Here is a 26,137-nt window from a genome sequence, read left to right on the forward strand (position 1 = left end):
AGTTTACGCGTTTATACTAATTGTTGGGTTAAATGAAAATTTTAAAAAATATGAGGCACAAATATAAAAAAAAAATAATTCGGACTCAAGTCCGTTGGTCTTTCAAAACGAAAAGATAACATAAGCCCACCCGGGTTTTTCGTCCCACCGTATGTACACACTAGAGGGTTTTGTTGTTGTGGTGGCATAATGACTGTCAAGTGGCAGCCGGCAGTATGGTTTCCCGTGGGGACACCCAAGTCAAACTCTGAAACCAACGTGGGCTAGGTTATGACAACATAGTCTAGCCAGAGCCCAGAGTGGGGCAACGGGGCTACCAAATTGGAGAGTGCGGTGGCCTAACACACAAGAAAGCCGGCGTTCTAAAAAATGATATTATTTCCTATATATTGTTAGGGATGAGCAAATGACACCGGGCACCGATAGTGAAACGAGCATTTCAGTTCCGGTATCAAGCTTTTTTTCAAAAAAATCGTAATACGGAATTTCAAGACCGGTATCGGTACTGGTATTTGCTGAACTTTTGTCTAGGCTTAACCAAATATTTTTGATATCGGCACCAAGTTTTTAGGAAATTCAAGATCGGTACTAGTCGATACCTGTTTGGTAATGTTTTAAAATTGTTATATGTAAAAGGTTTTGCATTTAATGTGAAAAGTTTTAAAAATAGTCATATAAGTTGAAAGTTTTTATAATCTAATTATGGTAATGTAGTAACATGTGTGTCTAACACTGAAATAAATGAATCAAATCATTAATTGAATTACAACTTTTAAAATTTGTCTTTTTATAATTTAGTGTATACCATGTTATTTGTGTGCTCTAAATACCAACTTATGATCATCATCAATTCAGTGTATACTTGTAAAGTTATTTTATATGACATTCAAGTATAACTTATCTATACTGTATATAATACATCAAACAATGACAAATTAAGACACTTGGTTTTAAGAGTTTTACAAGTGTTAATACATAAAATACATATGTAATTAGGGGTATACTTGTCTTTTACACACAAATAACTCAATTTACAAGTTTGCCCCCCTCATCTTTAACCATATTCTTTTTTTAGTTTCAATTTTAAACCAACTTCTCACTCACGATTTTTAAACGACAATAAGTTTTTCATACGTTAATATTTTTTAAAAATATTGCATCATAAAAGCAAGTATTTTATTCTCTTTAATTTGAGTATAATATTGTTATAAATTTTTCCATTAAAAAGGTTAATATGTTACGTAAAGATGTTCAATGCCGGTTTTGATTGTTTTTAAGTTATAAGCTTGTGAGTCCAACCGTTAGTTCCATCTTTTGTCATCCAAAACCAAAACTAAACCATTGAAAATTGAAACCAAACTGTAATTAACGGTCCGGTTCTGGTTTGGTTTGATTTAACAGTTTAAACTTTGATAATAAATTTTGTTTAAAATAATTATTAATTTAACCGTATCATCAATTCCAACTAAGTCAAAATATGATACTTGAAATAATAAAGTAAAAAACAACCGACTGAAAGTAAAAAACTCAGCGGTGAAACCAAACCGATGACCGGTTCAAGGTTTTAAACCGAACCATGAACACTCACAATTGTTACGTGATTAATAGGGTTCACATTTAAACACCCGCTGCATCGCGCGGGCACTCGTCTAGTAACGTGTAAACGTATGCACATAAATATCATTCTAATTAATGTAGTTTATAGTTGCATGCTACAAATGATTACTTGAGATATTTTAATGGCACTTAATTAAGTCTTACGTCATGTGTCTTCTCGTCACCACCCGTATCCCCTTATCCGTTGTGCTAACCAACTTTATGAAATGCCACCAACCACGGAAGAATGCCCCCCCCCCCCCCCCCCCCTTTTCAGAATCTACCTAAAAAATTGTCGCCTTTTAGATTTATCATATTGACTCTCAAAATGTAGCATTGTGAAGTGTGGTTATGAATTAGATAAGAACTTCATAGTTAAAAAGTGTTACTAGGTGGACACAGTTTAAGGTTAATGCCCTTATAATAAGTTGCCAACCATCTAACCGTTATTATAAACAACTATACACGGTAAAATTAACATTTTGATCTAAGTAGGGTGTTGTGTAACAACTAATAACACTTGAAAGAATGTTTCTATAGTTATGCTGGACATAGAAAAATACGGTCAAAACATGAAATTAACATAAACTTTAGCGCAATGCCTATCTATTTTCTAGATTACGATGCATGTGTTTTCAGATGAACACTTTGAAGAACATTGCAATGTTTTCCGGCTTTTCTTGGTTGATGATGGCCATTAGCAAGAGACATTCTAAAATCTATACACTTTGGTTCAAAATTTTCATAACTATGTTATTGTTTGAATTTTAGACAATTAAGAATATCAATTTTGTATGAGTCCTCAAAAGCCCATGAGATCAGTAGCCTTTTTACGTCACCAGCCCATTTGACCTACAGTCCATTATTCTTTTCCATTTAATTAGAGATGCATAAATTGAGTTTTTCAAATACCCGGTTTCAGGTATGGAACCGGTTTAGTATGCCCGGGTATTGAAAAATCAGGTATTAGTAATACCCGGGTTTGGGTTCGGATCCGGAAATTGTCTGTAAAAATCATACCTTATGCATCAGGTTAGGGTCGTAGAACCGGGTATTTGAATACATTATTTTCGGGTATTGAAAAAACCTTATTTCCGGGCATTTTTCATATATAGATTGGATTTTTTAGGGGGTATTTTTCGAGTATTTTTCGGGTAATTTCGGGTATTTGAAAAACCCGGTTTCTGGGTACAAATCGGGTATGAGTTTTGCTACTGAAATGCATACCTTATCCGTACCCTACGGGTAGGGTCGTATTAAAAACCCGGGTGCGAAAAGAACCGGTTCCCGATTTTTTTCAGGTCCGATTCCGGGTTCAGGTTTTTTGTGCACCTCCACATTTAACTAGAGGTGAAAACAATATGAAGAAACGTGGATCTACTCACTGGTAGCAGATCTACTTTCCTCGGGTTTTGATTGTACTATTTCACCGATGGTTCTTCTGGATCTGTGTTCTTCCACCTACAAAATGAACAACGCCGTTAACTTACCCCTCAGAAAGGGACAGAGGGGTCCTCTTTGGGGTAACCCTCCGGCGTGAGAATAAGTATGTGTAGGAGAAGATAATAATGTGTGAGTAAGGGAATTTGGAGAGTATTGCTTAATAGCTGAATACTGTATGTTACTCTGTAAGATTATGTGATTGTGTTTCTGTATGTAACTGACTGTGAGTGAATGTAATTCAATATGATTGAATGTGATATCACTGCCTGTAACTGTCAATGATTGAGTATGAATGTGTCCATCAAAGTGGAGTTGATGCTGTATTTATAGTGCTAGGGTTTCCACTGATTGGGCTCAACCTCGTTGGCCTCCTCCAATCGCATTGCGCCACGTGTCCTCTGGGACACCTGGCGCTTTCTCGTTGGTTGTAATCGCGTGGTAGCACCTGTGTCATGCTGAGTTGTCGACCTTTCATTTGGCAGCTGTCAACATCAGCATATTCTTACTCCTTAAAAAGATGCCTTCTGGAAGGTTGTCTGACGTGCACAATCTAGGTTGCCCTAATCCAGATTTGGATAAGGACGAGGTCGATTATGTGCATGTGTGATATGCGCCAATCCTGAGGATGCGCGAGGTCTTCTCTTTATTCTCACGCGCAGATATTTCATGCGCAGATGTGATATGCACGAGCATGTGATATGCGCCGCGCGCATATGTGATGCGCGAGCATATGTGTGCCTGGGCATATGATGCCTGAGCATGTTTTGTATGCGCCATGCGCATAGGTTTTGGCTTTGTGCCTTCATAATGTCTTTATCTTGTGGGTTGACCCGCCTTGCTCGGTGCTGAGGCGGGTACATACCTCTTCAAGCCCCCCCAGTCTAATGTGTGTCTTATCTCGCGCTAGCGCGGTAAGATAGATATTAGACTTACTGATTTGGTCTTTTTAATGGGGTTTTGTCGTTTTCTTGGTTGTTTCCATCGTTGCGCGAAGTTCTATCCATTTGGTTGAAACGAAGGGTCCAAACACGTGGTTGGTTGGTGGTGACGTGCGCCGTAAACGTGTCAGACGTTTCGTGTGCTTGAGGTGCTACAATTGCCTTTCATGTCCCCTCGCACAGCTGTCTGGAACACGTGTCGCGCTCGCATTGGTTTGCACCTGCGAGTGGGGGCGCGTGTCTGCTCCGTGGCAGTTCCGTTACGTTTTTATGTCCCCTCAACAGTGTTAGGGACACGTGCCGCGCCCTCGTTGGCTTACACCTGCGAGTGGGGGCGCGTGAAATCCGATCAGTTGCCACTTTTCTCTCTCCTGGGCCTATAAAAGCAGGCCCTTAGGAAAAATTTTTTCTTCATCTTCATTGTTGTGTACTCCAAAGCTTCTATTATTCCGATTTTCTGGTTATTGCTTCCGAATACCCTGTTATCTGTTGCTGTTATTATTGTATGTCTGTTAGCTCCGACTCCTCTAACCCCTCAATCACCTCTATTGCCTCTCGAAGACGTCGTGTGAAATCTGTGGTGATGTCGACATTGAAGCAAAAGGGCAAGGGGAAGAGGGTTGTTGAAACCACATCGGAGGAGGTAGGGAGGACCAAGGCCACGAAAAGGTGGAATGAAATCCCCTGCAAATTGAGGCAGGCCGATCTCGACAGCCTCATCTCGTCACAGGGTTTTCTCCCTGTGTTTGGCTGCATGTTGCCTGTGGCCGGGCAAACGGCGGCGGACCCGCCTCCCGGCTATATTTCACTGTACACCCATTTTTTCACCCACTGCAACCTTCGTCTTCCGATGACAAGGTTTGTAGGCGCGGTGTTACGGTTTTTTGGGATACATATATCCCAAGTCCATCCGTTTGGACTTGTGCACATGACTCATTTCGAGTTCATGTGCAAATCACAGCGCGAGGAGCCCACCCCTCGTCGCTTTCAATTTTTTTACAAGCCCAAGATCCAAGATTCTTGGATCTCCTTTATTCCTCGCAGTCAGAAGGTTAAGTGCAGCACCGTGTCATTCAAGAGCCTTCATGACTGGTCTGAGAGGTTCTTCTACATCCGGGCTGGTGTAATCCCCATCCGCATGACGATGCGCGCGATCGATTCTGCGCCCGCGGATGCGGATGTTATTAAGAACCCAACCGGCGCCTGGGTTAAGAAACTGACCGCCGAACCATCCCCCGCCAAGAAAATTCGCGAGGAGGCGCTGGTGGGGGTCGGCATGAGTAAGCTGTGGGCCGACCGCGCGGCGGAGCCTGTCATCCAAGTGGACGGCTTGCGTAAGTTATCGCATTGCTTTATTTCCGCGCTAATAAAATTTGCCTTTGCTGATATTAGTTGTCTTGTTTTTGCGCAGTAACCAAGGAGTTTGTCCACGCCGCCTACGACGATCAAGTGGAGGGTGGCTCCGTCCCGCTGGGGGCTGGGGAGGTGTGCTTCCCAGATCGCTTCGATGACATGTTCATCCCTGTGGATCTGGAATTTGACTTTGATAGCGACGCGCCTGGTAAGCCTTCGCACTTATGCTTATTCCTTTAGAATACCAAAGTTTATTAACAGTTTTGTTGCTTGTATTTGCAGATGCGCTCGAAAACTACGAGCTGGAGCTCGCGGAAGAGGAGGAGGAGGAAGAGGAGGCGCCCCTACTAAAGCGCAAAGCTAAGGGGAAATCTGGCGCAGGGGGCAGTAAGAGACAAAAGAAAGATGACACCCCTGTCGCTCATCCCCATGCTCAAACGAAGGGACCTGAGGAAACCCAGGTGTTTACCACCAAGGTTTCTTTAGCTTCCCTGCCTGTGAAAGTGGGCAGACCTCCTGTCCACTTGAGGCATGGTGGCGTGACCTCCTCCCTTCGCGCAGCTGAAGAGAGTAGCAGTGTCGCGCCTGCGAAAGGTATACTCTGCTTACCCCTGATGGTTCAATGAGGGCGATTCTGATTAAATTATTATTAAATCTTTTCGCATTTGAATGTTTGCAGGACCGGCGACGGTAGCAGATCAGCCGCAGGCGCGACAAGGTGCTTTTGCTGCGCCGGGGGCTGCTTCGAAGTCCCCTGTTCTACCCTCAGAAAAGGGTAGAATGAACTTTATGGCGATGTTCGCCGCGCGAACTGAATTGCGCGAAGGTATGTTTTGCGCCATTGTCTTCTGAATTTTTTGTTTTGATCAAATCATAAACCCTTTTTTGTTGTTGATTTGTTCATAGGAGTTGTAGCTGGCGTAGAAGCTGCTGGTGACACTCCTGGCGCCGTTGCCGGCGCCGCTGGTTCTGCTCCTGCTCCTGCTAATGCTGAGTCTCCCCTTATTGGGATTACAAAGGAGTAGGAAGCCGTGTTGCGCGCCGAACTGGCGGCGTCGAGACCTCCCTCGCCTCCTCCTACACGCAGCCCTCCCCGCGAGACTGGTTTGGAGCCCTCCAGGTCGCAGGAGAAGAGGCCTATTGAAGAAGATGAGGAGGATGAGGGGGCTCGAGCTGAAGACTCCTTGGGAGACCGCGCCAGCCCTGCGATGCCACAAGACTTCGCAGCGCAGACTTCTGGTGGGGCTGGCGCTGACTTTTCTGCTTCATCCCCGCATGTATGTTTTAATTTGTTGCTCCGCTGCGCGTACCTCCATATAAGTATGTTTTATGACTTAGAACATTTCTTGTGTTTTGCAGGAAGGTGACCACGTTTACCGCCCGAGATGGAATATTAATGAAGACAGTTCCTTCCAATCCATGGGCGTATGCGAGGACTTCTGGGCTCATGCCGTGCCTCCTACTGAAAGGAGGTATCAGGAGGAGCGCACCCGCGCGGACTTGCTGAATGACCATATTTTCGCTGGGTCAGCTTTCTTTGCTGCCTCCCAAGAGCTTCATCGTGATTATATTAAAGTACGCGATGCTCTTGTGGCAGCCCAGCAAGAGGCTAAGGTGGCTGCCTGGAACCTTTCTGATGCTCGCGCACGAGCTGAGAAACTCCAGGCGGAGCTCAGCGAAAACCGAGCAAGTGCCAACACCGCCTTTATTAAGCGCGGGCATGAGCTCCAAGCTGCGCGGGAGAAGCAGCAGGTGGCGGAGGCCGAAGTTGCCAAGTACGCGCGGAGAGTGCGTGTCTTGGAACAGCAGGCGGAGGCGCGTGACCAAGCTATCGTCCAGAGTATCACTGAGAAATCATCACTGGAGAGTGAGGTTGCGCGCCTGAAGAAGGAGTTGGCGGCCGTGCAGGCCGATAGAGATGAGGCCTTGGCGACGGCAGCGTCTAGCCAGGAAGCACTTGATGCTGCGCAGGCGGAGAAAGTAAAAATTTTGGCGGCAGTAGCGTCTGATAAAGAGGAGCTAAAAAAGACCAAGGAAACTGTTGAGTTATTAAACTCCCAGGTTCCTGCCATCGAGACGTCTGTTGCTGGCCTCGCGCAGGATCGCCAATGGCTGGTGTCACAGGGCATGACTCGTTGCGCTTTGGCGATGAAATATTCTGCCGAGTTTCAAGCCCTTGTGATGGACTGCAATGCTGCCGCGCGCTTGGTGGGTCGAGCTGAAGGGTTTACGGATGGGTATGAATATGGCATGTTGAAGAAGAACCCATCCGAGTACCCTTACAAGAGCGACGCGGCCTGCGCGGACATGGCCGTGGTGGGGGAGAAGTATATGAATACTCACATCCCCATACTTGTGCAGGTACCTTGACCTTAATGAGTTTTTCTTGATTAATTTTCCAAGTGTTTTGTACTCAATACTTTTCTAATGATTTGCAGATTGCTGCGCTTGCTGACCAGCCCGACCTCGGCGCGCTAAAGAAGTTACTCGATGAATGCGAGAGGGCTGGTGGCGATGATGGTGGCGCGGGGGATGTTGCCCCTGCCAGCGGCTCTGGCGCGGCGAAAGAATCTGCTCCTGACACCGTCGTGATAGAAGACTCCATTGAGGAGGAAGAACTTGACTATGGTCAGTTCGGAGATGAGGAGCGGGCCGCGCCAGATGCTGCGGGGGATGATGAGGGTGATGAAGTGGCTGACGTCGACGTGGAGACTTGAGAAGCCCTTCATCTTTCTAAATTTTTTTTTTTTTGTTTTTTGTTATACTTGTAATTTGTAACTCATCACACTTGTAAATTTCAATGCTATGGAATGAAATTTGTTTTCCCTTTTTCACATCTTGCGCATTTCCATTCATCTCTTCATGTTTGCTTGTATAGATATAAGATATGCTTGCACGTTAAAATAAGAACAAGGTTGTAAGGAAATTATTTACTTAACCATAGTTCTATTTTGTAAGTGGTTTCTCAGTATCTTGTTTATGCTGACACGCGCGATGACTTTTCACTATTCCTTTTTTGCGCGTCGTTTTCTTGCGTTTTTTACATGGAATTATGAGTTTTAGCCATTGCATGTCAGCATGTGTTACTCAGATATCCACTATGATTCCGCGCGCGACCTCGACCTGAGACCTTAACAACTATGATTTGGCATGTACTTTGCCTTAGTTGTGTTTAGGGATTTTTATGATCAGGCTGCGCGGGAAGTAAGATGGATGTTTGTGAGTGTTTTGAGCTAAGGCTCTTTGTTTTGGGCTAAGGCCCTGACGTTTTTAGAGTTAAGACTCGTTAACGTGTTTGAGCTAAGGCTCGTAGGTTTGGGCTAAGGCCCTGACGTTTTAGAGTTAAGACTCGTTAACGCGTTTGAGCTAAGGCTCGCGCATGTATGTTTTACTTCGTTTTATTTTGTTTTGAAGTCAATATAGTGTTGTCATATTGCTCCAAATTAATAAAGGAAGTGTGAAACATGTATGCAAAGGTAATAGAACAAATATTGAAAGATAGCGCGAATCATCATTCATGATGGCTTAAAAGCCTTGATTACATATTTGAATTTTTACATGAAGCATTTTCTAAGCTGTGCTGCGTTCCATGCGCGCGGTATCTTTTTTCCATTCAAATCTTTTAAAGTGTACGCGCCTTTCCCCAATTCTTCTGAGATTTGATAAGGTCCTTCCCAATTGGGGGACATTTTTCCTTGGGGTATTGCGCGGCTAGCTTCATTGTTTCGAAGGACAAAATCATTTTTCTTGAAGTGGCATTCTTTAACGCGCTGCTTATAATATTTTTCCAGCTTTTTCTTGTATTTGGCTTCATTGATGATAGCCGCTTCTCTGCGCCCTTCAAGCAAATTGAGGTCCAATCTTCTTTCGCGCTCGTTATCAGTCTTGCTCATCATGAGTACCCTATGGGATGGGCATCCAATTTCTGCTGGGATCATAGCCTCTGTCCCATAGGTTAGGCTGAACGGGGATTCGCCATTGCTAGTTTTGCTTAATGTCCTGTGCGCCCACAGGACATTAGGTAACTCTTCGACCCAAGAATGAGATTCTCCCTCCAACCTTTTCTTCAGTCCATTTAACAAACTTTGATTCGCGCGCTCCACTTGGCCATTCCCCTGAGGGTGGTAGACCGAAGTGAAGATTTGGTTGATGTGCAATTCTTTGAGCCAGCTGGATATCTTCCTGTCAGTGAATTGTTTGCCATTGTCGCTCACAATTTCCATAGGAAGGCCAAAACGGCAAATGATGTGGCTCCAGATAAATTGCTTCATCGCCTCAGCTGTGATTTTTGCTAGTGGCTTGGCCTCAACCCATTTTGTGAAATAGTCTACCGCCACTACCAAAAATTTCACTCGCCCTTGCGCTTGCGGCAGGGGCCCCACAATATCAATGGCCCATTTGTGGAAAGGCCATGCGGAGGTCACTGGAATCAAGTTGTTCTTTGGCCGCATGGTGTTTGGCGCGTAGCTCTGACATGCCTTGCATTTTTGGATTTCTTTTAGCGCATCCAAGTACATGCCTGGCCAATAGTAGCCTGAGCTCATTGCCTTGGCAACCACCATGCGCGGGCCAGCGTGTATTCCGCAGATTCCTTCGTGAATCTCCCTAATCACATAGCTTGCTTCTTCAGCATCCAGGCATTTCATGAGCGGTCCAAGATAAGAGCGTCGATATAATGTACCATCAAGTAGTTCATAGTTCTGCGCCTTGTGTCTTATCTTTCTCGCCTGTGCGCGATCGTCCGGTAACTTCCCCTCCTTCAGGAATTCCATTATTGGAGTTATCCAGGATGAAGGGGTTGTATGAATTACAAGGACAGATTGCGTTTGCACTGACGGGTTGCTCATCACTTCCACCCTGACATCTTTGCCAAAGTGATCAAAATTAGTTGATGCCATCTTACTCAACGCGTCAGCGGACTTGTTTTCGCTGCGCGAGATGTGTATGATTTTGAAGAAGTCAAACTGCTCAACGAGCTTTTTTGCCTGCTCTAGATATAGAGGCATGGTGTTCTCCTTGGCATCATAAAGGCCATTGACCTGTGCAGCTACCAAGTAAGAATCAACATGGGCCTCTAGCCTTTTAACTCCAAACTTGCGCGCAATGCGCAGACCAGCCAGCAGGGCTTCATACTCAGCCTCATTGTTGGTACTCTTGAAGTCCAACCTAATAGCATAAGTATATTCATGATTATCAGGGTCCACCAGTTTGAGGCCTGCGCCGGACCCTTCGCTGTTGGAGGCTCCATCAGTGAATAGCCTCCAAACATCTTCTTCATCATTTGCTCGCGGAGGCTCTACCTCGCGCTGAGCTTCTTCAATCTTTCCCTCTGGGATTTCCGTGATGAAATCCGCTAAAACTTGACCCTTTATTGCTGGACAGGTCTTATAGGTGATCGTGTGTTCACCTAATTCCAGCGCCCACTTTGTCAGCCTTCCGGATAGCGCGGGGCGTCGCAAGACTTGCTGGATGTTGTAACCTGTCAGAACTTCAATAGGATGACCATTGAAGTATCTATGAAGCTTGCGCGACGCGTGTGTTAGTGACAAAACTAACTTTTCCATGATGGAATAGCGCGTCTCAGGGTCTGTCAGCACCCGACTCACATAGTATATTGGCGTTTGGATCCCCTTGCGATCCACCAATAATACTGCGCCGATGGCGCGATCTCCAGCTGACAAGTACAATGTAAGGGTTTCGCCAGGAAGTGGAGCTGTGAGCGCGGGCAGCTTTATGAGACATTCTTTTATCTCACTGAAAGCTTGCTCAGCCTCAGGCGTCCACTTGAATTGGCTCTTCTTCAAACAGTTCCTCAAAGTGTTAACGAATGGAGTAGATTTGCTGGCGTGGTTCGCTAGGAACCTGTTGATTGACACCAATCTACCATTCAGCTTCTGAACCTCCTTCATGGTGGATGGTGAAGGCATGTCAAGGATGGCTTCCACCTTTTCAGGGTTCACCTTGAAACCATCCTTAGTGACCATTACACCAAGAAATTTCCCCTCTTCCGCGCCGAAAGTACATTTGCTCGGGTTGAGCTTCATGTTGACTTCCGTTAAGCGCTGAAGAGTTTCCTCGATGTCTTTGAGCATTTGTCTCTCCTCCCTGCTCTTGATCACCAAATCATCAACGTAGACTTCTAGATTTCTTCCGATTTGTTCACTGAAAACCGAATCCATAAGTCTCTGATAAGTGGCGCCCGCATTCTTTAAACCAAAGGGCATTTTTGTGTAACAAAAAACACCCTTGTCGGTTCTGAAGGCAGTCTTGTCTTCGTCTTGTGGTGCCATTTGAATCTGGTGATAGCCTTTGTAGGCATCCAGGAAACATTTGAGCTTGAATGGCGCCACGGAGTCCACCTTTGCGTCGATGTTTGGGAGGGGGTAACAGTCTTTCGGACATGCTTTGTTGAGGTCCTTGAAGTCAATACACATCCTCCATGACCCGTTGCTTTTCTTTACCATCACAGGATTGGCTACCCACGTCTGGTATCGGATCGGGCGGATGATGTTTGCGCGCAACAGGTCCTCAACTTGCTCATTCATGGCCTTCGCCTTTTCATCCCCCATGATTCTCTTTTTCTGAGCAACTGGCTCCACCGACTTGAACGTGTTAAGAGAATGTTGCGCCAAGTCTCGCGGGACCCCAGTCATATCGGAGTGTTGCCACGCGAAGACCGACGTGTATTTTGTGAGCAACCTTTTCATTCTCAATCTCGTTTCGTCTGAAATAGTAGCGCCAATTGTGACCGTTTGCTCTGGGAATTTTGGGTTTAAAATCCACCTCTCTGGCGCATTGTCCGCCATTGGAAGTTTCATTCTCCCTTCCCGCGGCGTACTTGTCACTGCGCACAAATGATCGCGGTAAACAAATGTTACGCCTGTTGGTGTAGGGAACCCCAATGCGCCGTGCGCTGGCGACGGTATAGCATTAAATTGTGCAATCGTTCCCCTACCCAGGATCATATTGTGGCATGACGTGGTGGGCAAGACCAAGAAGTTGACAACTTCGGCTCGCTTGTGTTCATCATCCCCCATAGTTAGTTCAAACTGAATTTGACCTAGGGGATGGATGATTTCATTTGAAACACCACAGATTGGTGCGTTCACAATTTCGAGCCGCGCTTGGTCCGCCGGGTCTAACTTTCTGAAACATTGCTCATACATAATGTCAGATTCGCTTCCAGTGTCCACCAGGACCTTTGACACTTCGTAATAAGAAATGTGTGTGGTGATGACGAGAGGGCTGCTGATTGAAGGGCCTCCCCTGATTCTTGGGAAGATAACTTGCTGCTCGCGCCAATCTCCGTGGATTTGCGCGCTTCTCTTTTTTGACGTCTGCCCTTGTCGTCCCCCCTCAGCCACACAGATTCTTTTGTATTTCTTGCTGGCAGAGGCTCCTTCCGGTTGCTCATCTTCTATTCTTGGGTTTTTCACCAAGTGAGCCAGCCTGCCTGATTTTACATCCTTCTCGATCGCATCCTTTAAATGATGGCATGCGTCGGTGTTGTGGCCCGGGGACCTGTGAAATTCACAATATTTGCCACTGTTTTGCGGTCCCTTGTAGTGTAGTTGCTTGGGGGGCTTGAATTGGACATTCTCAGTACTTAACACCTGTGAAGGTGTTTTAGTGAGGGGAGTCCATATTCTTGGCAGAGGTCTGCTAGGATCTCTGCCGCCCTCCCTCTTGTCACCCTCCCCGCGATTACGAACATCTTTTTGGGGCTGGGGTGAGCTTGGTTGCGTTTGCTTTTCTGCGGAAGAAAAACTTGTTGGTTGCAACCTGGACCATACAGAATTCTGTTTGGCCCTCTTCTCTTTGCTGCGCGGTGATTCAGCCTGATGCGCTCTTTCTCTTGCCCTATCTTGGGCAATCTGTTTTTCATTTCTCGCGAATACTCGCGATGCTTCCATTAGTTTTGCCCAAGTTGTGGGCATACCATCTCTGCTTACGAGAGCTCGGCGGAGTTGATCACTGCGCGCGCCTTGTATAAAAGCCACGCGCAGAAGTTGCTCAGTTATACCCCCGATTGCCAAAGACTCCTGATTGAAACGAGTGATGTAGTCCTCAATCGTTTCATCATTCCTGCGCACGCAGTGCATGATGTCATCAGGATCGCGCGTGTGTCTGCGCTGCTGTACGAAGTGGGCTTGGAACTTTTCCAATAGTTCCTCGAACTCATCAATTTGCCCAGTCGGCAAGCTCTCGAACCAGACCCGCGCCGCGCCCGTAAGGCAGCGTGCAAACATGTGACACCATGTTGGCATCGTCCAGCTCTCTAGGTTTCCCGTGTTATAGAAACCTTGCAAAAAGTCATCTGGATCTGTTGTGCCATCATATTTGCCCAGACCACTTGGCATCTTGGTCTTGTGCTGGATGGGGGCCTTAGCGATGCGCTCAGTAAATTTTGAGTGCTTCACTAAGATGGCCGGCCTGTACGGCGTGGTTACGTCCACTTGCCCCCTCACTGGCGGGCTGTACGGCATGTGCAGATCCAGATCTGCTCTGGCTCCAGGCGCCATGTTCACAGGCGCGCGGAGTTGTGAGCCTCCTGCATGAGTATCTCGCGTCTTCCTCATGCTATGCACTTCTTCATCACTGAACTCAGTGTGTGCAGTGTGAACAGAATGTCCTTCTTCCGGCGCGCGCGACCTTTTTGTAGTCTGCTTATCAAATGCTTGCCTTTGTGTTTGGTCGGCTAGCTTTTTCTGTTTGACCATTTCATTGTACTTTTCCATCAAACGCCGCTGCTCGTTTATGAGCCATTCATTCGGATCATTTGTTTCTTCTTCTGGACCCATTGGTCCTTTCAGTTTCGCGCCGGCAAGATTTTGTAACGTTAGATCGTCTGGAGGAGTTTCAGTCTGGCCGTGAGGGGTTGTGATGAAGGGACGGTTACTGGTGGTGCGCGTAGAATCACGCGGCACCCTCAGAAACTGTTGTCCCTCATTGACACCCTCACGTTCAATATCCTCCAGAGCTTGATCAGCGTTACGAACGCCAGAAACCATGGTGATTGATTTTTTTTTATGTAGATCTGATGAGATCTGATTGCCGTTTGTAACAGTGGATGGCGCCAATGAAGAAACGTGGATCTACTCACTGGTAGCAGATCTACTTTCCTCGGGTTTTGATTGTACTATTTCACCGATGGTTCTTCTGGATCTGTGTTCTTCCACCTACAAAATGAACAACGCCGTTAACTTACCCCTCAGAAAGGGACAGAGGGGTCCTCTTTGGGGTAACCCTCAGGCGTGAGAATAAGTATGTGTAGGAGAAGATAATAATGTGTGAGTAAGGGAATTTGGAGAGTATTGCTTAATAGCTGAATACTGTATGTTACTCTGTAAGATTATGTGATTGTGTTTCTGTATGTAACTGACTGTGAGTGAATGTAATTCAATATGATTGAATGTGATATCACTGCCTGTAACTGTCAATGATTGAGTATGAATGTGTCCATCAAAGTGGAGTTGATGCTGTATTTATAGTGCTAGGGTTTCCACTGATTGGGCTCAACCTCGTTGGCCTCCTCCAATCACATTGCGCCACGTGTCCTCTGGGACACCTGGCGCTTTCTCGTTGGTTGTAATCGCGTGGTAGCACCTGTGTCATGCTGAGTTGTCGACCTTTCATTTGGCAGCTGTCAACATCAGCATATTCTTACTCCTTAAAAAGATGCCTTCTGGAAGGTTGTCTGACGTGCACAATCTAGGTTGCCCTAATCCTGATTTGGATAAGGACGAGGTCGATTATGTGCATGTGTGATATGCGCCAATCCTGAGGATGCGCGAGGTCTTCTCTTTATTCTCACGCGCAGATATTTCATGCGCAGATGTGATATGCACGAGCATGTGATATGCGCCGCGCGCTGATGCGCCGCGCGCATATGTGATGCGCGAGCATATGTGTGCCTGGGCATATGATGCCTGAGCATGTTTTGTATGCGCCATGCGCATAGGTTTTGGCTTTGTGCCTTCATAATGTCTTTATCTTGTGGGTTGACCCGCCTTGCTCGGTGCTGAGGCGGGTACATACCTCTTCACAATAAAACGGTGTTAGTTATTGTAGTTATGAGTTATCAAATGTGTTAGTTTAATCACACTACTCAAAACCCCTTTGATCATCTCCCAAATTTAATAAACGATCTTTATATCAAACCTGTTTCACCTGATTCGGTTCCTATCCTTAAAAGCCGGTTTGGCCTATTACCGGTTTTGACTTCCAATGGCCAAATCGAAACCGGTTTTAAAGGAAATCCGGATTCATGAAAATCCGGTTTGTTCACCTATACATTTATCCGTGAAAAAACAATACAAATTAAATCTGGTACAAATTCTTAAGTTTATGATATTTGAACATATGTATTTTAATAGTTAACCTATCTTTTTCCCTCAACAACATCCATATATTCAATTATGCACACATTTATTATTTCCAACAAATTTTTAGGCTATTAGTTCATGCTAGTTAAAACATACCGTCACTGTCACGTAACCAGTTGACTTTAACAAGCTCACTCTTATCTTGAGTGTTATGGGTTAACTAACATGAACTTTAAAAGAAAAAAAAAGTTTGCTTGGTGTAATGGGGGTTCACCCCATCTGTGTGATTGATATTAGGTGTTAATACAATAACAAAAATGCGGATACAAGTCTAACACCCAAACCAATAACTCTCAGCCCACAACACGCAGTCTTAAGTCTTAACTATTTGCCAATTTGATCTAATGTTTTCAAATTAGTTATTTACGAACACGTTTTGTGTCACACCCCGACCAAAGGCGACGGAACATGCCGGGGTGCAACGTGATTGGATAAATACACAAGACACTATTAAAGTGACAATATTTAATCAACTCATTAATTTCATTCAATCACCAAAGTAACACATATTGTTCATACAAATAACATCAAAACATAAGAAATAGATATTGTTCATTCTTCTAATAACCTAGCGGTATCAAAATAGAATGACGTCTTCAAACTCCAACTCAAGTAATAATCAAACCTGTAACATGCATAAAATAACATTTGTCAACATGTATGTTGGTGAGCAATTTCATAGTTTTGAGTATATATAATATGAGTGAAATCCACAAACGTATATGAGACTATAAATAAAAGCATCAATCATGGTATATAAACATATGTAAATGAGGATCCTTTCTAATCGGTAAGAATACCGACATACTTGGATAATGAGGCCCTATTCTACTAGCACAAGGCTAAGTAGTTAGGGGAGCGTATGATCATACTTAATGAGGCTCAACAACAACATAAAAATAAACACTCGTGCACGTAAAGCATATGAGACATATAACACACAATAGAGTAAGTACTCTAGCATCATATACCCTAAAGTTTGTGGTTTGAGAAATGAGTATAATATAAATCATTTTTGTTTGAATAAGTATGCATGTTACCCCCAAAAGATAAAAGTGAAAACGGGGGATGAAATGTACTCACGTTAACTAAGTAACTTGAAAGATTGATTCGTGAATAATCGGAGATCGGGTTTAACGAGCAAGACCTAGATTAAACGGGTCTTAAGTTAGTAGGTAGTCTTGGAAGGGTTTAAAATAAAATATGACAAGTAAAGTAAATAAATGAAGTTTATGGTTTAAAAATGTAAATACTTTGGAAATTAAAGACATGTTCTAAAAAGTAAGTTTACTCGAAACCGGGTCTTGGTATTTCATTCATAATTATTACTCAACCTATATTAAGTAACTTATGTGGGTTATAATGCACTAATGCAAGACCCTTTGGGTATATGAACACCAAAACAAAGTTTTAATCGAGTGTTCGGATTTGTTAACTTGGGTCTAGATAATTGTGACATTCGTCAAAGTCGGGCCTCGAGTTGTTTTCGTGTTGTAAACTTTTACTTTGTAAAACCGACACAACATTTTTAGAACTTTATTTAAATTATTATATAATAATATTTTAGACCTCAATCATAAATAAAACGATGTTTGTCACATTTTAGGGTCGTTAAGAAAAACATAACAGGTCCAAACTGATTTTCGTAAAGTTATTATTAGTTTTAAGAACCTTTGAACTCATTTTAAACTTTGATTGAACTTGAGGGGCATTTTATGTAAATACGTAACATATATTTAAACTTAAAAGACCTAACCCTAACCACAAAACCATCAGCCGCCCCCCCATCATCTTGCAGTCGATTTCCGGTGCCGTTTCCGGCGACCGGCGAGGAACTTCGGCGACCCCAGCCACCTCCGCCGCTGCCTCCGGTCACCACCACCACCTCCGGTAACCCTCACACCCATAATCTCCTCGTAATTCCGGCGAGCCTCCAACCAGGGGCGGACCCACATAGAACCCATCGGGGTCCCGAGACACCAATGTTTTTTTAAAAATTACCAAGAGGCGGTGTATTAAATTTTGTAAGGACCCCATAAAAATTAATACTTGGAACCCATACTATTAAGGTTGAACTGGTCTAGTGGAAGGTCCCTTGTTTTTCCTTTGAGAGGTTGCAAGTTCAAGCCTCACCATACTCTGTTTTTGTTGTTTTTTATATCCTAGTCCATATTAGTTGTTTAGTTAGGGTATTTGTTTTTGTTGTTTTTTTATATCCAAGTCAATATTAGTTATTTAGTTAGGGTATTTTTGTTATTCGTTAGTTTCTCACATATAATCATTATCACCATGCAACATATATAATGATAACATGAGTTTTGCATATTCGTTTATTATTTATCTTGTGCATGCATATTATAATTAATCATTTATATGTTTTAGAGTTAATTTTTCATGTTTGGTCGTGTATGTAATACCATATATATAGCTTACGTTTATGTTTTTCGTGTATGAATAAAAATGAATTAAAAGTCTCTTTTCTTATCTAGTTTCCAATCTAAATTCTTACTACTTACTCGTTTCCAGTGACACCATATTTCCTTGTTTTATTATGTTCATCGTCTCGACCCGACCCGAATAACGACCGGCCCGGAAATTTTGTAAACCGAAAAAATTAGGACCCCATTGACAAAAATTCTTGGGTCCGCCACTGGCTCCAACACCACAACTCCCTCTCCGTCTCTCTATCTCTCTCGCGCCGTCTCTCTCTCTCAGCCATTCTCTCTTTAAAAATCAAGATCCAAGAAGATTACTCCATCATATTTCTGTGCAAGACTCAAGTGTGAAGCAAGATCAAGCATATCAATCCTCATCCAAACCGGATCTAGCTCGTGTACGGAGAAAAAGGTAAGATCTATAAAGTTTGGATCTTGGCCTTGATACGGTGTTAGAACCTAGATCTCGTATCATTTGGCTTGGAAAATTGATAAAAAGGTGGTTTAGTTCGGCTTAAAATATGGTAGAATGTGAGATTGGATTCGGTATAATTGTAAAGTGTCCAACTTTATTTTAAATTCTTCGGATAGGAAGAAATCTAAAAAAAGATGGTTGTTCATTTGAAAGTGTGAAACTTAAGAATCAGATTTAGCTAGTTTTACAATAAATGGAATTATGAGTAGTGATGCATATCATTTAAATATTGGACCTTATAATCGGTCAAATAATGGAGCTGCACTCAAATTATTGTAAGACTTAGAAAATCATATTCTAAAAATGGAATAACGATTTGGACGTTGTTAGAGCCAAATAGATATGGCATAAATAATTATTTGGAGTAAGTTTCCACTAACAAATCAAGTGGGTCCAGTTTGTTTTGTGAAGAAAAAATATAATGGAGGTAAGTTGGGTTGCACTCAAGTAATAATAATATTGTCGATAGAACATGAAAACAGGATGCGTAAACCGGATCACCCATAAATTTGTTGGACCGTCTAGATCCACCCATACATGGATACGGGTCTGCACTGTTGGGCTAAATTCTGGGCTTCAGGCTAGAAACCATTTAAATAGTGGGTTTAGAATTAATATTAAGATCTTCATTCTTTAACTATTATTATTAGTATTATTAATAATAATTATGGTTATTATTTTTTACCGTCATTATCTTACATATATATATATATATCTAACATATCTTTTTGGAATTATTATTATCATTACTATTGTTATCATTAATAAAATTATTATAAACTTTATTATCTATTCTTTCTTTTTATAAAACCGAACTCTTAAATTAAGCTCGTCTTGTTTTTATTTAATATTGGTTTAGTTATTTAAAAGTCCTAGTAAAATGATATTATTTTTATTCTAATTATTAGTTAAGTACGAGTCTCTAATCATTAACAAACTAACCGATAACTCGATTTAACAACCGAACCTCCTCGTTCAATGTTTCTAATATAGTTTCATTATGGTTTCAAGTTCATTAATATATATTACATTATTCATTTTAGCTAAGGTGTTTATCGTTTCAAGTTGGATCTGTTCGTTTACCATTCGAGCTTCATTTATTTATCTATTTATTTCTCGGTTCATCAATCGAGGTGAGTACTTTCATACCCCTTTTTCCATCTTTCATTTTGGGGTGACATTTCATACTTATCAAACTAAATGCTTTATATACTTGAATCTTGAACCCACAAACGTGATTGTATGCCTTACTTGAATAATTGCTCGATTTGGTGTTCTATGCTTACATGCTTATAGGCTTATGTGTTTATCGCTTTTGGATGGTTGAACTATAAATCCTAGACCATTTGGCAACCCCTCATGGCGAGGTGTCGTTAACGTAATGCAATTAACGATAACTATTAAATCCTAGACTACTTGACAACCCCTTGTAGCTAGGTGGTGCTAATGTGTTTAGCAACTGTCTATAAAATCTTAAACTATTTGGCAACCCCTTATAGTTGGGTGTCGCTAACTTGTTAGCGATAACTATTTTATCCAAATTTATAGCTTTTATTTATTGTTTTGCATACAAGTTTTGTGGATCTTTATTACTATATACTTATATGCTCAAACTTATGAATTGCTCACCAACCTTTGTGTTGACAAACTTTATTTTATGAAATGTTACAGGTTTGACTTTTGTTGACTCGAGGACTTGATGAAAACGTTACCAAGACTATTAGGGTATTAGTAAAACGAATAATATAATTGTTACTTGTATCAATTTGTTCGTGCGAACGAGATGTGTTGATTACTGATTTGTTGAAATAAAATGAGTTGAATAAATATTGTCACTTTAAATAGTGTCTTGTGTATTTGTCCAATCACGTTGCACCCCGGCATGTTCCGCCGCTTTTGGTCGGGGTGTTACAATAATTAACTAAACTCAAAGTTAACTTTCCAAAATGTTTTGAGATAACTCAATAAAATCGAAAGACTTAACCAAGTATATAGTTCTATTATGAAGAACCTTAACCTCCGTTAAGTGTGTATTTGGTATCACCGGTCCAAGCTTGTTATAAGATCAAGTTGGATACCGACACACCAAGTAAGTTGATAAAATACTTAAAATTAGTTTAAAATACATTCTTGAAGAAAAGATGAGTTTTGATGGCAAAAAACACACTTGTGTGTCTTAGGCAAGTGAACTTGGTTTAGTTCGGTTTTGGTTCGGTCCTTGACTCGGAATGATACCGAGGATGGTTGCCACATACCCAAATACCATAGAACTATCAAAATGGTTTTAGAAGTTACAAGGTTCAAATCTTTCATAAACATGTTTATTTAACTATTTTAAACAAAACTAGTAAACAAAACTATTTAAAACAAAAGCTAGTAAACAAGAGTTCGGTCTTGGTTTGGTCTTGATTCGGGTCTAATCTCGGGATGAAACCGAGACTAGTGACTTCATACCCAACACCATGAAACTCTTTAAACATGAATTAAAACTAAACTACTTACAATATAAAAACAAAAGCATTAAAGGGAAATAGTATAAACAAGACTAGTAAACAAGAGTTTGGTCTTGGTTCGGTCTTGATTAGGGTCTAATCTCGGGATAAAACCGAGACTAGTGACTTCATAACCAATACCATGAAACTCTTTAAACATGAATTAAAAGCTAAACTACTTACAATATGAACAAGACTAGGAAAACATTAAAGGAAAATAGTATAAACAAGAACTACAAAGAGTTCTCCATGTAGCCTTGCCTTGTAGCATATCACCTCCCGAAGAAGATGAAAGCCGAAGGAAACAAGGGGTGCATATTATATATATGTTGTGCCACAAGATATGAATTAATAAGTAACAAACAAGAATTAAAGAAGGTTATTGCTTGATTATTAAGAACCTTAGAGGTTAGAGATATGAACTTTATTTGGGAGAGAAAGAAGATGAATGAGCAAAGAATAATGAAGAGGATGGGGTTGTTTATATAGGGAAGGAGTCAAACTTGTTTTCCTTGTTTTATATCAATACTTGCATGTGTTTTTTTTAAAAAAAAAAGGTTTAAATAATACAATCTAGTAACAAATCCAAAAGGTAAGAGATGATTATGAAACATAAAAATCCAACATTTTATATTAGTGAAAGATTTGGTTTACAAATCGGGTTGGGTTTTGATACAAATACAAATACAAAAAAGATCGAAAATGACGAATGTTACATTTTGGTCCGTATATATTCATGTGTTGCAAATAGCATGGCTAAGACGAGGTTGGTTAAGCATGACAAGCTAGGCAGGTTGGACGGGTTTTGGTGACATGTCAATATGAGGTCTTGAACAAAATAAGTCTTTGTTAAAACAAAAATGTTTTGAAAGTATAAATTTAGTTTGGGTGAAAACAAATCTTAGCTAACATGTAATCAGTTAAAAATAAGTCATTTAAAAAAGAAGCATCAAAACAAGTTCATCGTCTATATTTTTTATGCTAGCTAGTGGCGACATTTTTATGATTTTATCATGTCTTCTCACATCTTAAAATAACAAAATAATAAAACAAAAACTATACTTTGGTGAGAAAGTTTATCAAGCAACCAAATATAGCACGCCAACCCTCACCAACCTTACCATGGACTGCATGTTCGGAAGAGTAGACTACCCACCATCTCCAATATAATGCTATTAAAATAATCTTAATTTCTTATTATTATTATTATTATTATTATTATTATGGTAATTTAATAATAGCACTAGACTTGTAACTTGAAATAATTGAAATTTTTCCCATTTTAAACAAATAAAAAAATAGTATTTACTCCATATAATAAAATGATACAAATACTGAAATTTCATGGAAAACAATATAATAAAGCATCATTATTCATTGAAATACTCAACATGGTATACAGTATTATAACTTTATAAGAACAATCATTTGTGACATCCAATATTTCATATTTTAAAGTTGACAATAATGAACAAATAAATGTTGCAATATTTTAAGTTTTCTCCACCTTATCTAATCACATTATTTAGGGTAAACTAATAATTAAAAGGAAAACTACAAGATTGATCACAAGTCATTTTCAAATTTATTGTTAACCAAAGTTTTGAGTTTGTTCATCTTCCCATCTTATATTTCAATACTATATAATATCCATGATTTCTTCTTGGTAAACATAACATATTTAGTTTTCAAAGGCACCATTTGAGGTACACACTACTCATGTAACAAACATGTAGTGGTCATATTAGTATGATCATTTGCATGCTAAAACTCACACTTATTTTCACTTGTTCATACATTTAAAAACATTTGTTCTTTGTTAATATCTTTTGATGGTTTAATATGTGACAGGATTTTCAAAATCATCGAGTTTGCTATAATGGGAGGTGCAAAAACCCACAACGACAACCAAGGGGTCGAACTCATTGTCACAAGGACAGAAGAGCCAACACTTGTGCAACCCTATGAGAAAACCGAAAGGGGCCTCTATTTCCTATCTAATTTGGACCAAAACATTGCGGTTATAGTACGCACCATTTATTGCTTCAAGTCAGAAGAAAAAGGAAATGAAGCAGCTGCTGAAGTGATTAAAGATGCTTTGTCTAAGGTTCTTGTTCATTACTACCCCGCGGCTGGGAGGTTGACACTTAGCCCTGAGGGGAAGCTGATTGTCGATTGCACCAATGAGGGTGCGGTTTTTGTTGAGGCCGAGGCTAATTGTAATATCGAAGATATTGGTGATCATACAAAGCCTGATCCCGTCACTCTTGGCAAGTTGGTTTATGACATTCCCGGTGCAAAAAACATTCTTGAGATCCCTCCACTTGTTGTTCAGGTTATCCCACTCTCTTTCTAACTCTACATGACTTGACATGTTTATTAAGTATTACGTAATAATATATTATACAGTTCTCGCAGTTTTCTACTTATAGTTATTAAAAGAATTGTTATTTTTATATATCATATATAGGTTACAAAATTCAAATGTGGAGGATTTGTGCTTGGACTAGGCATGAACCACAATCTCTTTGATGGAATTGCTGCCATGGAATTCATCAACTCATGGAGTCGAATTGCGAGAGGATTACCGCTAAACAGCCCTCCATTCCTCGATCGAACGGTTCTCAAGGCCAGAAACCCTCCGCTCATTGAATTTACTCACGAGGAATTCGCTGAGATCGAAGACATCTCAAACACCGCCGATCTTTACAAAGAAGAACTAGCCTACCGCTCGTTCTGCTTCTCTCCAAACGATCTCGAAAACTTAAAAATCAAAGCCACCAAAGACGGTGAAATGCCAACTTGCACAACATTCGAAGCACTATCTGCTTTTGTCTGGAAAGCCAGAACTGAATCGTTGAAAATGAAACCAGAACAGAAGACCAAGCTTCTGTTCGCGGTAGACGGACGGTCCAAATTCGAACCGCCGTTGCCAGAATATTATTCTGGCAACGGCATTGTGTTGACCAACGCTATATGCACGGTTGGAGATCAAATCAATAATCCATTATCCTTCACCGTGAAATTAGTTCACGACGCAGTTAAAATGATCAATGATAGCTACATGAGATCAGCTATTGATTATTTTGAAGTGACACGAGCTAGGCCATCACTCGCGTCTACATTGTTGATTACTACATGGTCAAAGTTGTCATTTCACGCTAACGATTTCGGTTGGGGTGAGCCCCTTATGTCGGGTCCGGTCGCGTTACCCGAGAAGGAAGTGATTTTGTTCTTGTCTCATGGAGAGGAGAGGAAGAGTGTGAATGTGTTGCTTGGATTGCCTGCTTCTGCTATGAAAGTATTTGAAGAACTCATGAAGGATGTGTAAATCAACTAATTCAACATGTAGTTTGTGTTATTATTATGCTTGCTATTTCTTTGTATTTTTATGTTTGTTGCACCGAGATTTATTTGAATTATGATATATTGGAAGCTAAATCATACAGAACATGTATTAAATATGTGGGAAACAAGACTTTATAATAATTATTGTTGTAAGTTACATAACATATATATTGGCATTGCTACAACAAACATGGGTGATAATATTAGAGGGACTGAATACACATCTATTTATCCATGATTTATTAAAGAATTAATTAAGAATGATTACATAAATCATGTAACCTAAACAAGTTCTTAATTTAATGATATGATAAACTCACAATTTTTTGGAAGGGTTATCAATACATATGTTAATCTATATTTGGCGCGTTAATTCCACTTATTCCTTCAAATATACATTCAACTTTATCTTCGAATTCAGTTGAATGGTCTTCTTGAATGGGCTTGGGACACCGTTCTTTTACATACGAATATTAGATTGAAACTATAAGAACTAGTTATGTACTTATATATAAGATTATAAGCACAATGCTGACGATACACTAAGTCGATATTTCTTAACGTACACACTAATGAGCACACAACCAATGTTAATAACTTAATACAACGACCGACACTTCATACACTCTATGCTACCTTAGTAGATGTTAGCACTTATATGGCTTATATCATACTACAAATGTTGCATTCCAATAAGTTAATGGTGTATACATAATCAACAATGTGTTATTTGTTCCAAGTATTATCATCAATTCATTTACACAATGGAAGCATGGGCCTAAAAGTGTGAATCACACCATATTTTGTGGTACACCTTTTAAACACTTTAATTTACATGTCATTAAAGCCATGTCTAATTGTCGGTGTGTTGTTTTGAAGACGGCTGACACAAAATGGTTTTTATTTATTTTTTCCAAAAATCCAAGAACTTGCCGTGAGCCCATGATAGACCAACCGTCCTACTAGGGAACGTATTGTCAAAGTGAAACCAGTTTATTCCTGATTGCTAAACATTCAAATACCAAAAAGATTAAACCTCCATATACCAAATAACAAAACTATAATATGCACCAAACCCACTATTTTATAACATAGTAACGCTAGTTTTTAAAGTAAGAAAAAAGGGAAAAAACTTTTGACAACCTATCTTTTCAATATCTTTGAATAAACTGATAATCAAATTACACTACATTTAGCAATGATACTTTTATATATTTTAGAAAATTTTAAACAGGTTATCACCGTCACCTGGTCCTTATGATCAATTTAACTAGCGGTGCAAAATACTAAGCCACTCACAAGCAACTCGAGATTGACTCTTTAAAAACGCAAATCGAGCCAAGCTTAAACGAGCATGAACCCAAGCTTGAGATTTTATTAAGGCTCATCTAATAAACGAGTTTGAGCCCGAGTTTCACATATCTTGATTAGTCCGACTCGCAAACCTAAATGAACATTTTATTCATATAGTTTTTATTTAATATATTTATATAATAAAACACATGCAAGAAACAAATAAAAAAAGTATATATTATACTATATACAAAATCATCATTCCAAATATATGTGAATATACTTATAAAAACATATTAATAAAATAATTAAATAATCAAGCCCGAGATTAACAAACTATTCACAAACCAAGCTCAAACCATTCACAATAGCTTCTCCA

The 26,137-nt window shown here is 40.8% G+C and overlaps 1 protein-coding gene across 1 annotated transcript; it reads left to right on the forward strand.

Annotated features, from left to right (window-relative positions):
* The first annotated feature begins 22,984 nt into the window (after positions 1-22,984).
* On the forward strand, positions 22,985-24,600 carry LOC143530698 (omega-hydroxypalmitate O-feruloyl transferase-like). Its single transcript, XM_077026164.1, has 2 exons — positions 22,985-23,452; positions 23,588-24,600. The coding sequence occupies exons 1-2, from the start codon at positions 22,997-22,999 to the stop codon at positions 24,446-24,448; spliced, it is 1,317 nt and encodes a 438-aa protein (XP_076882279.1). The 5' UTR covers positions 22,985-22,996; the 3' UTR covers positions 24,449-24,600.
* The last annotated feature ends 1,537 nt before the right edge of the window (positions 24,601-26,137 follow it).

The sequence above is a fragment of the Bidens hawaiensis genome, unplaced genomic scaffold (assembly GCF_021521415.1).
Source record: "Bidens hawaiensis isolate Kalapana, Puna unplaced genomic scaffold, B.hawaiensis_p1.1 tig00008970_1, whole genome shotgun sequence".
NCBI lineage: Eukaryota > Viridiplantae > Streptophyta > Magnoliopsida > Asterales > Asteraceae > Bidens > Bidens hawaiensis.

Excerpts from the sequence above, each read along its gene's own strand:
- LOC143530698 (XM_077026164.1), top strand. The coding sequence starts at position 22,997 with ATGGGAGGTGCAAAAACCCACAACGACAACCAAGGGGTCGAACTCATT. Across the intron at positions 23,453-23,587 it reads TCCCTCCACTTGTTGTTCAG|GTTACAAAATTCAAATGTGG; the intron begins GTTATCCCACTC and ends TATCATATATAG.